This window comes from Cheilinus undulatus, linkage group 12, assembly GCF_018320785.1.
Source record: "Cheilinus undulatus linkage group 12, ASM1832078v1, whole genome shotgun sequence".
Lineage (NCBI taxonomy): Eukaryota > Metazoa > Chordata > Actinopteri > Labriformes > Labridae > Cheilinus > Cheilinus undulatus.
In genome coordinates, this window is record NC_054876.1 from 20,002,410 (window position 1) to 20,015,159 (window position 12,750).

At 37.3% G+C, this 12,750-nt stretch overlaps 1 protein-coding gene across 1 annotated transcript; it reads left to right on the forward strand.

The window, feature by feature from the left end:
* Positions 1–381: 381 nt before the first annotated feature.
* rraga (Ras-related GTP binding A) lies at positions 382–7,763 on the forward strand. The gene is made up of 10 exons (XM_041800549.1): positions 382–542; positions 873–992; positions 1,874–1,973; positions 2,067–2,133; positions 2,233–2,455; positions 5,322–5,417; positions 5,511–5,633; positions 5,725–5,816; positions 5,910–6,025; positions 7,185–7,763. The coding sequence occupies exons 2-10, from the start codon at positions 966–968 to the stop codon at positions 7,286–7,288; spliced, it is 948 nt and encodes a 315-aa protein (XP_041656483.1). The 5' UTR covers positions 382–542; positions 873–965; the 3' UTR covers positions 7,289–7,763.
* The last annotated feature ends 4,987 nt before the right edge of the window (positions 7,764–12,750 follow it).

Here is a 12,750-nt window from a genome sequence, read left to right on the forward strand (position 1 = left end):
CATATATAAAAAAGAAATATTCACAAATGTATTAATTATGTACACAAAAAATATATTTATTGAAATCTGTAAATCAGAAATAAATATTTTCATTGCAAAAATTTCTATTTTTTATCAAAAACATTTTCGTTTGTTGTGTGTCATTTAAGTACAAACCTTATAAGATGTATTTACAAGCCCCTCTTTTTGTGAATCACGCTGCATTTTCGTAAGACTTTAGACTCCTACGGCTTTTTCTTCATTTCCATAAGGACAGACGCCTTTTCATAATAAATTATACCGTGGTACCTTAACATAAACATGATCCGACGTAAGGTTGCCACTAACACGGTAACTTCTTGAGCCGTAACACCTACCGTCAGACAAAACTCAGGGAATACTGAATTTTTTAGCTCGTCATGTGATTCTGTCGTAAACAGGAAGCAGCTGATCTTGACTTCACTGCCTGCTTCTACCAAGTAATGCATACAACTTTGTTCTTCAAAAATAGAAACCATTGTCTGAAGCTGCTTGAATTTAAGAAATCTTTCTACTCTCCCGGGGTAAGTACTCGATAAATTACTCATATTTACTCAGCTAGCTAGCCTTGTTAGCTTGGCTGAGCTACCTGACATCTATCTGGACTGTTTACCGTGCCAGCTAACTTAGCATTAGCTTAGGTTAGGTGTTTATTCCGAGTAGACAGGATAATTTTATGAATTTATAAGCTATTTTTAAGTTAGTAAGTGTGTTTTTTAAACTAACGCGGGGTGATACGTTTATGACGTATCCGCTTTAATCTTTTTCTTTGCTGTAACATCGATATTCTGCTCCATAGAGCTAACATCACATGTAGCAGCTAGGTGAAAATATTTGTTTTTGTCGTTCCGCAGAAGGAGAGGAACAGGAGAGCTGCTGCGGACACTCACTGAAGTCATCTGACCTGCAGCTCAGAGAAATACTCCATATCGTGTCTGTAAAGGGGGATGTCAAGCACAGCAATGAAGAAAAAGGTAAAATAGATTGACACATTTTACTTTTTGTAGCATCATCAGAAGTGTTGAAGAATGATTTTAAGCCAAGTCCTTAAGATTTAAAGCTTTATCTTAAACAGTTGTTTTAAAATGAGAATGGTAGCTGTTATCATATATAATGTTCATGTATAAAGGTCACTTTGATAATCTTGTGGACTTTTCTGTAGTCAAATACACTGGATAAAACCATATGCCTAGGACAAGATTCTAGGAAATATTTCACCCCAAGGCAAAGAGCAAGGGTAGTATCAAAACAATACAAAGATTGCTTTAAGTTGAAATAGGAAATAAAAATACAAAGTGTATCAAAATCATGCTTAGTTATCAGTATGCGTTAGTGTGGCTTGGTTACAGTCTTATCTTCCTGACAGACACAAATTCAGCTACAGTTCTTGCCTTTATCGACATGGATTCTGTGGATTAAACCATCCTAGTATCTTCCTGAGAATTTAAGCTTAAAGTTGGCTTAAAGCTTTCAATTTAAATTTTATAATGTCCCATTAAAATTTAAGTAAAACAGTGGCAATCTTGGTTAGACAAAATTAACATTTTAACAATAATTATAAAAAAATTATAGCATCAGATTCTCTTATTTGAACTGTCACAATGAAATGATGGAGAGGTTTGGTCATCTCCATAAAAAGTATTCCTAGTGTTGATTAACATTACAAAATTATTCCACTGATAAAGCTATGGTGCTGGCATTTTTCTATTACTGAGAACCAATGTGAAATTCATCAGGTATTTTTTCATTGTAATTTGCTCTGAGTCAGGTGATTTTTATTTGCAACACAAGTTCTTACAGTGAGAGAAAAGCTTTAAACGTCATTGATTGTTAAATGTTGACGTCATGCTTTCAGGTGTTACTGATGGGAAAAAGTGGGTCTGGAAAGACCAGTATGAGATCAATCATCTTTGCCAACTACATAGCTCGAGACACACGCCGCCTTGGAGCTACAAGTAAGAGTACAAAAAAAGTGGTACATGGAGATATGTGTTTGCTGCTGGATGTTTCTTAAGCTTCTTACTTTTTTGTTCTTTTGTGGAGTGTAGTTGATGTGGAGCACTCCCATGTTCGATTTCTTGGCAATCTGGTCCTAAACCTGTGGGACTGTGGAGGGTAAAGCACAATTCTTCTTTATATGCAGGAAGATTCAAAGTTGTCCTCCTTTATTAATCCATGTTTGTAACTCTTCTCTGTACTTCTTCTAAATCTCAGTCAGGATACGTTCATGGAGAACTACTTCACCAGTCAGAGAGACAACATTTTCAGAAACGTAGAAGTGCTTATTTATGTTTTTGATGTCGAGAGCCGTGAGCTGGAGAAGGACATGCACTACTACCAGTCATGCCTGGAGGCCATCCTGCAGAACTCCCCTGATGCCAAAGTGTTCTGCCTCGTTCACAAAATGGACCTGGTGCAGGAAGACCAGAGAGATCTGGTAAGCTTAATCCTTATTTTGTGTGTGGTTTCTCCTATAAGAGGCACAGAAAGTTCTCATAGAGAAACAGTGCAACAACACTCTATCTTCTGCAAAATCAGTGCTGTCACTGTTTGGAATTAAAAAAATAAAAGGCTTATTTATTACCTGCATGACAACAGTGACACAAAGAAATTTTAGAATATTTTATTATACATAAAGTTGTCCAAAATTTTGAAACTACTTTTTCTTTCAATATCTTTCAATCAAACATATTTTTTGCAATGCCATTTTTTTGCCACACATTGCCGTGATTTCAAAACAGGTGTTGATGATTTTTACTTGTGTGAAATCAAAATTAAAAATCTGATGTCTTGACAATTCTGATATGAAGGCTCAAGAAGTTCTTATTACAGCCAAGTGTGACTTATTTGACTATTTTTTACACAGTAATGAAAGAGTATAACCAGGAAAATGTTGTACAGCAAGGCTATTCAGTTAGTTTGGAATTAGGGCCAGATCTAAAAAAGGACCCCACATGAACAGCCTGAAAGATATCACTTCACATAAAGCATGTATTATTATCTTTATAGCTTTCATCAATACAATTATTTTAGATTTTCTCATCCATAATAACTTCCTTCATTGACGCAAGCATAAACATCTTTGCAGTTGTGAAAGTTTTTACCCTTTTTTTTTTTTTTTTTTAAGATTTTTTTTGGCCTTTTTGCCTTTATTGGATAGGACAGTGGACAGAGTCAGAAACAGGGAAGAGAGCGGGGAGAGACATGTGGGAAACAGCGCCACGGGCCGGATCCGAACCCGGGTCGCCTGCGTACATGGCACATGCCTTAACTACTCGACTACCGGCGCGCCAAAAGTTTTTTACCTTTTGCCTAAAATCTATGCCACTAGTTTTGATGCTGATGTAGCTCTCTCTTGTTCTGTACTAGCCTGAAAAGGGTGCCATGAGTCTTCAGATCTTCTAGCAGCAAAAGAAAGTTGTCCTAAAATGCCTTCTCAGGTTGTATTCCTTGCACGCCAATATGCCAGTAGGCCTGACACAAACGGATAAAAACACATACTTCTACGTCCTGTCCCTGTTGAACTGTCTGTTCTCTGTATCTTTTTTTTTTATTATTATTATTTTTTTATCAAAGTAGGAGAGACCTTTTGTCTGGCTTTCTGGCCAAGAACATGTTGACAGGTGCTGAAATTTGTGCACTGAGATGCTGGATTAAAAAGCAGTGCCTTTGTCAGGCAGGAATGAGAGGAGATGTAAACAAGGATTACTGCAACATCATGAAGTGAGGTGAAAAAAACTAGGAAATTAATATGACATGTTCAAATATGCTAAAACTTGCATCTTTTTGTTAAGAAAAACTTGTGTGGATCTTTTTTAAGCATAAGTAGTCTAAAAGTAGTCTTAAAGTGTCACTAAACATAACCTTTGGGGCCTGGCCTGGCCCCAGGGCCTCCAGTTGAATAGCCTTGCTGTCCAGTATTAAGGCCAGTTCACAGTGTCATTTAAGGTCATTATATTAACACCCCTGTGATGGGGTGTAAATATAATGCTGTATTCAGAGATAGTAATAGAGGCAGCAATGGGATCAATAGGGCCATCAGGGGGTGCAGCGCTCTATGTGTCCAAGTCTGACTGTGTGTGTGAAGAGCTCCTGCTGTGCTGTGTTCCCTCGCCATCCTACAATGCCAAAACACACTGCAAAGTAACAGATATAATCAAGTATCATGTTATGGTGGAATCAGTATCAGTGTCTTAAGCTGTAATAAAAGCAGGGCTTTGTTTTGTTGTTGTTGTGAAAATGCACCACGAAGCTACCTTTGATCACGACTAAACAATACAATCCACTCATCACATTACATATATAATAGATTTTTAATGTACAACACCTTTTAGCAGTGAAAACAGCATATTATATTTTTGGAAGATATAGTCTACAGAAGACTGAATATAGAACCATCACCACTTAAAGAGAACCCTGCATGTTAAGACATGTTGTCCTATTTTAACATTTGTGTTTTCTACATGTACTGTATGTTGTACAGAGAAACACAAAAGATTTCTACATTTTAGGACATTTAACTAATAAATTCCCATGTAGGTTGCCATTTTGTGCTGTGCACTCTGTGTAGTGGTGTCATCTGGTTGCATTGTTCTTCTTCCTAAATCTCTCTGATTGTATCAACCTTGATCTGCATGACAGTAACTTCTCCTTTTTTCTCTTCACCAAAAGTGAGTTCCAGTTAAAGTTAAAAAGGTTTCAAATATGAAACTCCATAGGAAGAACAGTGCGTTTATGTGACAGCACTACTAGTGTGCACTGCACAAAAATGGCAGCGTACATGTGAATCTATTTTATAAATTTTTCCCCAAAATGTAGAAATCTTCCAAGTTTCTCTATGCAAGGTGCATATAAAAGTTGTGAAAGTTAGCAAGGATAACCGCAACTGGATGTAATTTGACATTTATTTATCTATTAATCATACTGAATTGATTTTTAAAGTCAGTGATGAGAAATATTTGCAGACATTGGTTCGGGAAAGCTTAGGGTGTACACTGTAGCTCCAGGCACAATGAACCCTCATAGGGTTTGTTGTGCCTCAAGCACATATTGGCTCAGGTGGGAGAGTGGGGTACTAAAGGGGAGGAGATGGCCAGATATGAATTTATGGAGACGCAGGAGGAGATGTGGTTGATTTTCTTTTTGAAATTCTGCTATAAAGCAACACTTCATAAAGGCAACAAGTCTAAATATGTGGGGTTCCTCCAAACAGTTAAAATCAAATGTCTACATTCTTGACTTATGAAATGAATTTGTTAATATTTCAAACTGGCAATCTTACTAACTGCCATCTGTTTTCACAGATCTTTAAAGAACGTGAAGAAGATCTGAAGAGACTGTCCAGACCTCTGGCCTGCACATGTTTCAGGACATCAATCTGGGATGAAACCCTCTATAAGGTTGAGATATACGACTGTCTGTTCATAAATATGCATCATAATAAAGTCATCACTGTAGTGATGACTTAATTATTTACTTTAATGTCTTCATAGGCCTGGTCAAGCATAGTGTACCAGCTCATCCCCAATGTCCAGCAGCTGGAGACCAACCTGAGAAATTTTGCACAGATCATAGAGGCAGATGAAGTTCTTCTGTTTGAGAGAGCCACCTTCCTGGTGAGAGCAGTCATGTGTGGTTCAACCATCCATACAGAGAATCTGAACCTTTTTGTTTAAGTTGTGTTATGTTTAATTTTTTTTAATGCAGGTGATCTCCCACTATCAGTGCAAAGAGCAGCGTGATGCTCATCGCTTTGAGAAGATCAGTAACATTATCAAACAGTTCAAACTCAGCTGTAGGTAAGTTCAATCTGCAGAAAAACATCCTCTTAACACATGCATTCTGCTCTATTTCTTCAGTGTTTTTAATCAATAAACTTTTTTTCATTCCAGTAAACTTGCGGCCTCTTTCCAAAGCATGGAAGTGAGGAACTCTAACTTTGCCGCCTTCATTGACGTCTTCACTTCCAACACATATGTCATGGTCATCATGTCAGACCCCTCCATTCGTAAGTTGTGCCTTTAGCATTTCTCTGCAGTGAGTTAAAACTAGACTTTGGAGGTACTAGGTTTAAAATGATCTTGCTGTTAAAAAAAGATACCCCCCCCCCCAACCACAGAAACACTTCCTCCTGGTGTGAATCCATGAAAGTGTGTTGAGAAAAAGACAAAAATGTCGACAGTCTGCAGGAGTTTGCTTGGAATTTTCAAGAACAGGCACCATTATTTGTTGCCCAGGACTTTTTTACTTTTTTGTGTCCATTTTATGAAAGAGAGTATGGATATTGTTTGATTTTACTACATTCATGTGACAACTCTATAATGTGAACAGGAGGGCCACATGAATGTAAGCAGTCAGGTAAGTGTTAAAGGTGACATATTTTACCCTTTTAAGACAAGTTTATATTGTTCTCAGAGGTCCCCAAAACATGCTTGTGAAGTTTATTGCTGAAAAAACACTGCAGTATAGGATTTTTGCATGTCTAAAACCCCCTCTGTTTCAGCCCTTCTCAGAATGAGCCGTTTCTGTGTCTGTAAATGGTAATTAGCTGTCTGACTCCGCCCCTGACCACATCTCTCTCAGGAAATGGATGCAGCATTCGTGATATTACAGATACTTTCTCTGTTTTCCAAAGTTCAGACTGGGATTCGAATCATCAATCTCCTAGATTGTAGTCAGTAGGGTAACCCGCTTAGCTATCCAGTATCTCAGCTAGTAGCTGAGAGGATCAGTAGAGGAGGGCGGAACTTTCTTCCAAGTGGGGGAGGGCCAACCAAACCTGGGGGCAGGTGCTAAGGGCCCCTGGCGAGGTCACTAGATGTAAAATCTGATAACGGCTTGTTTCAGCACACATTTTCTGAAAGATGGAGAAAGAGAGGGGGAGAGGGAATGGATTTTTCTGGTACTTGAGGGGATTGTGGACAGGCCAGGGACATATATTTGTGTTAGACAAGCCTTTAAAAGTGTTTTTTGCATAATATGTCCCCTAAAACTAAAACTGATTGAAATAATAGGATGAATCAGAAAAGATTTTTTTCCTTTCCTGTCATAAAAGTTGGTTATTGACAAACCCCAAGGAGACTGAGGGATCAACGGCAAACAAAAAGAAAAAAGTGGCTCCTTCCATCTTTAAGACTAATCTACATCTCCATATTTCTTTCTTCTAGCATCTGCAGCCACTCTCATCAACATCCGTAATGCTAGGAAACACTTTGAGAAGTTGGAGCGGGTGGATGGACCCAAGCACAGCCTGCACATGCGAATGCGCTAGTTGGTGCATTCATCCCAGTGGAAAACTCTCAGCCAATCAGACTGCAGACGACATGTTGCGGTCTTTCAGCTCTGATGCATATAAGCAGTCCTGCACTGTTTTCTCTATATCTTCACATTCAATCACAGTCATTTCTGGGCAGGAATCATTTTTTCATTTGTCTTTTCTTGTCAAATTTCTACAGTGATTACTAGCATCTTGAGAAACAACGCATTCAGTTGAGATATTTGCCCCCAGCCTGATGCATTGGATTATAAATGTTAAGTTGTGTTCACTCTGAAGGGGGGCTACCTTTGCTGTCACCTGTATGATCTTGTACAGTAAGTTCATTTGCTCTATGCAGTGAATCCCAGTGATTGGGGGATGTTCATCACCAAATGATGAGCAGCAGATACTGTTTGATTTTCAAATGCCGTTTGTAAGTTGTTGAACGGATGAAAATTATAGTTATATTCAGAAAAAAATGATTGTGCTGTTTTTTTCTTCGATAACATTTGACAATGCTCACTAATTTAAACATGCAGAGGTGGAAAAAGTACACGACTATTGTACTTGAGTGTAAATACAGTTACTTTGGTTACAATTTTACTTTTTCTAAGTAAAAGTACTGGTCAATAAAAGTACTCAAGTAAAAAGTATTTAACTTAAAGTTTACTTGAAGTACTGAGTAGCTACTAAGGAGTTGTACAGTAAATATGATCTTTCCTTATCGGCAAGAACAAGATAATAGATCTCTACCCTGGTTGTTCAGGTAAAGTGCTGGATCTATAATAAAGTTTAAAACAGCAAAAATGATGGTTAGTAAGTTCATATAGAGTTAAATCAACACTTAAAAGTGTCTATATTGGTCCCCACTACATCAAGTTAAACTACTGTACTATTGCACAGTATGGCAAAGATGGAGTCATTCTTCTGCTGTGTGCTACTATGTGGTCAACAAAAGTGGAAAAAGTACAAGAGTATTATACTCAAGTTAAAGTAGTGATGGGAATCCCAGCTCTTTTCAGTGATCCTGATCAGCAAGAAGAGCCAGCTCTTTTGGCTCTGAAATGAGTCTTCATTCAGGCATAAGTTTGGCTACATTTTGCCAAATTTAGTAGTGTCTTGACATATGATTGATGTTTGTGCTAGTCTTTTACTCCAACTAATGCTCATTTTTTAAACTGATGAAAATATGCAATTACGTTTCAAAATAAACTCTCTCCCTAAAACACCACACAGGCCAGATGAAATCTGCTCTATGGCTGGTCTGAATGACATATATCATCTAAAACAATGTTAGACCAGCAAGCACGGGTCCTTCAGCATGGTTTAGCTGTAGTAAAATAGTGTAGAAAAAAAGATCAACACACAGACACACACAACATATACTATATAATAGTGATAGCAATAATGATATAACTGGCTCTCAAACTGGATCCGGACCTTATTATTCAGATAAAAGAGATGGCTCTTTGTACCAAAACGTTCACAAACAAACCATCACTAAGTAAAAGTATAGTTACTCTGGTTAAAACTTACTTAATTAGAGGTAAAAGTACTGATCTTACAATGCTCTCAAAAATAGCAAGTACTCCCAAAAAACTACTCAGTTACAGTAATTTGAGTTAATGTAATTTGTTACCTTCCACCTGGGACATTCTGTATTTGGGACATTTATGTTCTAGTTCTTCACTGAACTGCTGCAGTGTCTAGCCACGACGTCTGTTGACACTCTGGACCAGTTGTCCCGGACAAACGACACATGGTGGCAAGTGTTTGACGTGGTGGGGTGTTCTGTTTGTGTAAGTGGGGAAGGAAAAGTGAGCTCATTGCACCTGTTAAGAGAATTACATGGAGTTGACATCAGTTTTAGTGCAGTTATAGCTGATCATTAGAAAAAGAAACACCAATTAATTTGCATAAAAAATACAATAATAAACAGCTCAGTTCAGCTTGCTTTAATCTTTTTGTTAGTTTCTGAATTAATACTTAAACCTAGCAAACCTTACCTTCCAAACTTCAGTCTTTGACTGCATTATGAACATTCATGACTACATTGTAAATGACAAATTTTCTCACGGTCACTACTTTTAACCAGGAATCTCGAGGTTAGTTTAATAAGTTAGAATGGGGTTGCTGATAGCAATAGCAGCAGCACCTGCTAAAAAACCTGAAGCTAATACTAGGGAGTACAAAATCTAAAGCTGGTTCTAAAATTAATTCAACCCCACTGAGCTCCACACAAAAATGGCCAACTATACAAGAGAAGTATTCATGTCTAAATGATTTGTCATAGTTTTCAAAAATAGGAAGGCTAAAACAGTAATAAGAGGTGTGGTGGCTTTGAGTTAGAGGTGAATGCTGCTTGTAATTTGTAGCACAAAGTTAGCCCAAAAAGTGAGCTCAGTGTTGAATTTTCAATGTTGAGAGGAGAACAGTCTTTCCTGATTAAAAAAAACAAACACATTTAAGTTGTTCAGTTTTGTTTATCAGCTAAACAACTCTGGTCAACAACCAAAAACAGAATCTAAATTCATTTAAAAAAAAAGTTATCTCATTAGCAAGGTGATGGAAAAGTGAGAAAATGACATCTACTGCATCCACCATGTTTGTGCTGAAACTTATTTATTTTTTTAGATTATACATTAATAAATAGCCTATTATATGAAAGAAAATCGTATCAGAGCTGTTTGCCTTGCACAAGTCCTGCAGTTGAGAGCCTAATCAAGATACTTTTTACTGGTCCCAGAGCTGGACTGGGAAAATTTGTCCCTGGCATTTTTTGGTGTGAACTAGCCTTTTACCCCTGGTCCAACATGACAAAACCAGAGCTGGCTACTTTGAAGGGACAGTGTTGTAAACGGACACATTCAGAAGAACACAACACACGATAGCATCCAGGAGACAACTCTGAATCAACCAGTGGTTTGGGTTTAATTTCCCATAATTTTATGACTTTATAATGTGGTAAATCTTTGACTTCATAATCTTGAAACTTTCAAGTTTATAAAGAAGTCTTTATATTTTTTAGAGTGGCTCTAATTCATCTTCATACAAAAAAGATAAGATTAGATTAACTTTTCTTAAGGGGTTTTTCTAGAGTTTTTTCCTGTATGTTATTTCTGTCAGAGGTTGGAATGGGTCACTTGAGTTAAACTCAAGTAAGAAAAGTCAAGCCACAAATTTGATGACTTGAAAGTATCATAAAGGACTTGCAGCTTGATTTCGAATTAACACCAGCCTTGACTTGAGCCTTATGACTTGTAAATACTTGAGATTTAAATTAGAGTCCATCAAATAAAGTGTGAGGAAAAATCAGAGAATTTGTTCTACATTTGAAGTTGCACAACGAATGGTAAGTTGAAGCTGATCTTTGTGGCAAGGTAATGCTGAAGATAATGTCAGCTAAACAACTAGCTTAAGTCACCAAAATGCTTAGCTGATTAAATTGTTGAGGCTGGATAAGGCAAAGTCTGAAAAAGCACAGGTAACATTATCTCATTTGGTGAATAGTGCTAATGTTTAAGAGTTGAAATTAAAGGTTAGGGTTTTTAGGACTTTGGACTTGCCTGAACACGCTTGTTTTTACTCAGAACTTGACTTGGGAATTACAACCACAGGCTGGAGACTAACCTGTGACTTGCTAAACGATGACTTTGACCTCAGAGTGTTCAGATTCTCTTCATTTCTGCAGTATAAGGAGGTTTTTTTGTTTGGTCTGTGGTACTCGATCCCACCCTCTCCTTCAGGGTCTGCAGTGCCTGTACTCATTACCTCCTGCCTCTTTATCACAGCCAGTTTTAGCACAGAGGCATTGTTCCAGCAGTGCTTATCGACATCACTCACGTGGTTGAGTTGTATCCCGGAATGTGGAGGCTGAATGACTGGAAAATCTCTGTCCCAGCTTTAGAGAGAGTCTCCAACACAGAAAAGAGCAATTAAAGACACTAATAACACTGGCATAGTAAATTTTATGGCAAGCTGCTGGGAGTCATTTTACCTAAGCTGAAGTAACATCATACAAAAGACAGGTAGAATTATCATCATTGTATGCTTGATATAAATCTGATCTGGAAAATAATTGTTTGTGCATTTGAACCCAGCAAACCACCTTCTGTTGTCTCTCCTTGGACTTTTACCCAGGAGAAGCAGCAGCAGACAAGGTGTGCAGGGCCAGAGCGTAATATACAACACAGCAGGAGAAATTAATCCCTCTGCTGACGCAACCAAACAAAAGATGTTTACAAGCTACCCAAAAACCAGTGGTGTTTCCTCCTGGAAACCAAGTGAAGCCAGGTTTCCTCAGTCTCTGCATGCTGTCTGAATACCATTTTTCCTTCTTGTTGCTCCCATTTCTTAAACCTACCACTTTTTATTCCCCTGAATGTGTGAATAAACGCCCCACTAAATCTTACGTGATACATGTATGGTGAAACTACAGTGGCCAAAAACTATTTATGTCTTTTCCCGTCTTCAAGGAAGCTAGCTGAAGTTGGTATCGCTTTGTAAAATTACTTAATTAAATGAAACTGATGGTCATGACACACCTGCAAATGTAATAACTGCCAAAAACACAATAATCCACAAAGGTAACACAAATCTTCAGGTTTTTTAAATAATAATCTCACAAACATAATAAATTTCCCTCAAACTATTACAATAATATTTGCATGAATTTATGTTTGTGGGAAGGTGAAAGTCTCTGGTCTTTAGAAATTGTAATAATTCTCCACAAGTGTAATATAAATATGAAAACTCAATGTTTGTGGTCATTGTTGTTTGTTGTAGCCTTTTTTTCCACAACTGCCAGTGGGCTCTGGGTAGCTTAAGTTGGAATCACATCCACAAATGTAGTCATAGCAGTTTTTTGTACACGATGAAACAGGAAGTTGTTATTTCAGAGTCTTAAAACGCTGGTAGAGCCATGAAATCTTAGCAGTTTTCTAGTTGTTCCCAGAGCCAATCTCTTTTAAATCTTTTCTGAAGATATGTTTATCAGAGAGCCTATCCTGATTTTTATGTCTTTTTGTAATTCCTTCATTTTATTTCTTTTGGATGAATTTGATGTCTCAATATTTTTCATTCTTAACAGTCACTTTGACTATGATCTTGTGACCTGCCTGCTTTTTGTTTTTGTTACTTTTCTTTTGAAAAGTGATGTAAAAAAAAGTATTATCATTATTATTGTTATAAAGCTGTATAAGTACAGCTTCATACAGCTGTTTTAATAGCATGCTGTTAATTGGCAGCAGTTTTATATATAAAAAACAAACAAAAAAACAAAAAAACATGATAGTCTTATTTTTCATTTTAGGGAATGAAGACATCAATATCCATTTCAGTTAATTTCATCTCAGTTAAACTCCTTGGTGCAACTTTGAAGATCACTCAACTGGTCTTGTATAATCAGAGATTGCATGGGCATGACTGCCAAGTCTAACACTTTCTTTTTGGACACTTTTTTAACTCAGTTTCATATT